This window comes from Chrysemys picta, chromosome 1 (genome assembly GCF_011386835.1).
Source record: "Chrysemys picta bellii isolate R12L10 chromosome 1, ASM1138683v2, whole genome shotgun sequence".
NCBI classification, from domain to species: Eukaryota; Metazoa; Chordata; order Testudines; family Emydidae; genus Chrysemys; species Chrysemys picta.
In genome coordinates this window covers 356,088,807-356,090,607 of record NC_088791.1, presented here as the reverse complement: position 1 = coordinate 356,090,607, position 1,801 = coordinate 356,088,807, and the positions used below count along the sequence as shown (strand labels likewise).

At 49.2% G+C, this 1,801-nt stretch overlaps 1 protein-coding gene across 1 annotated transcript; it reads right to left on the bottom strand.

Annotated features, from left to right (window-relative positions):
- Positions 1–360: 360 nt before the first annotated feature.
- LOC101944428 (olfactory receptor 52E2-like) lies at positions 361–1,299 on the bottom strand. Its single transcript, XM_005310474.3, has one exon. It carries the CDS (start codon positions 1,297–1,299, stop codon positions 361–363), a length of 939 nt encoding a protein of 312 aa, XP_005310531.2.
- Between the last annotated feature and the right edge of the window lie 502 nt (positions 1,300–1,801).

Sequence of the window (1,801 nt, the reverse complement as noted above, 5' to 3'; positions counted from 1 at the left end):
CGTTGGGAATTTGTAGCTGAGTAATAGGGGCAGGGTCTTGGGGGAATAGGGAGAGAAAAGGGGAGAAGGAGGCTGTGTTCTGACGGAAGAGGACAAGCCAGGGGGAGGGCGTCAGGGGTCTAGTTACCAGCAATAAGAAAAGTGGAAGTCCTATGAGTTATTGAGTTCTACACAAATGAATTCCCTCGTTTGTCACCCTGACACAGCCCAGTAAAGCCAGGAAAGGGTTTAATGTCTCTTTGATTGGCCAGTGAGTGATTTAGGGGAAAGGGCCCAGGACCATGTCACCAGCCAGTTCTTCATGGAGCTCGGTCTAAGAACCAGAGCTCGGTCTAAGAACCAGAGCACCAGGAGAAAACTTTAGGTCCCTTTCTGAGTAAAGAGCCGGAGCAGTCTGTCCCGAATCTGTTTGGTCCTCACCCCGTAGATGATGGGGTTTAGCATGGGGGGCATCAGAAGGTAAACGCTGGCAATGAGAACATGGAAATGCAGGGCCATATTCTTGCCAAACCGGTATGTAAGGGCGGAGAAGAGACATGGGATGTAGAAGGTTAAGATGGCACAGAGGTGGGAGCCACAGGTCCCAAAAGTCTTGAGACGGGCATCCTTTGTGGGGAGGCTGAAGATGGCCCTGAGGATCTGGGTATAGGACACAGCAATAAAAAATAGGTCCAGACCGAATACACAGAATACCACAGAGAGGCTGTAGTAATTACTGACATGGATTTCGGCACAGGCCAGCTTCACCACGGCCATGTGCTCGCAGTACAAGTGGGGTATAATGTTGGTTCTGCAATATGGCCACCGCCTCGCCAGCAGAATATAGGGGAGCACGAGAATGCTGCCACGCAGCACCACACCCACGCCAATCTTGGCCACCATGGGGTTTGTCAGTATGATGGAATGTCTCAGGGGATCACAGATGGCCACATAGCGATCAAAAGCCATGGCTACAAAGATCCCAGACTCCGTTACTAAGAAGCAGTGAAGGAAGTACATCTGGGTGAGGCAGGCACTGAAATCGATCTCCCTGGAATTGAACCAGAAGATGCTCAGCATTTTGGGCACGGTGGACGTGGACAGGACCAGGTCGGTGACGGCCACCATGCAGAGGAAATAGTACATGGGCTCATGGAGGCTTGGCTCCCTCTTCACAATGAAGAGAATAGTGAAGTTCCCGAAGATGGCTATGGTGTACATTGCACAGAAGGGGATGGAGATCCAGACGTGGACTGCCTCCAGGCCAGGAATGCCCAGCAGGATGAAGGTGGAGAAGTCGGTTGTGTTGGAATCTGACATGAAGTAGTGGAGAATGTGTCCAACTCTGAGGCAGAATGGTGTCTCCTGGATGTACCGTATGTTTCACTGACTTCCTTTATGTGCCCAGAGTCTAGGGTGATGGTCGCAGTATAAATGCCTGTATGGAGAGACAATATTAATATTACACACTGTGAAATAAGCTATGAACTGACCATACTAATGCCAATTCTATATTTTATGATGCTCCATGCATCAATAATTCCCACACATTGTGGTTGTGGCAACCTTAATAGGCAGCAGCATTAAATACGAGTTTAGGGATAGCTCAGTGGTTTGACCATTGGCCTGCTGACCCCAGGGTTGTGAGTTCAATCCTTGAGGGGGCCTCTTAAAGATCTGGGGCAAAATCAGTACTTGGTGCTGCGAGTGAAGGTAGGGGGCTGGACTCGATGACCTTTCAAGGTCCCTTCCAGTTCTAGAAGATAGGATATCTCCATTTAAAAAAAAAAAGAAAAGTGTGTGGATACTTTCTTCATCTGTA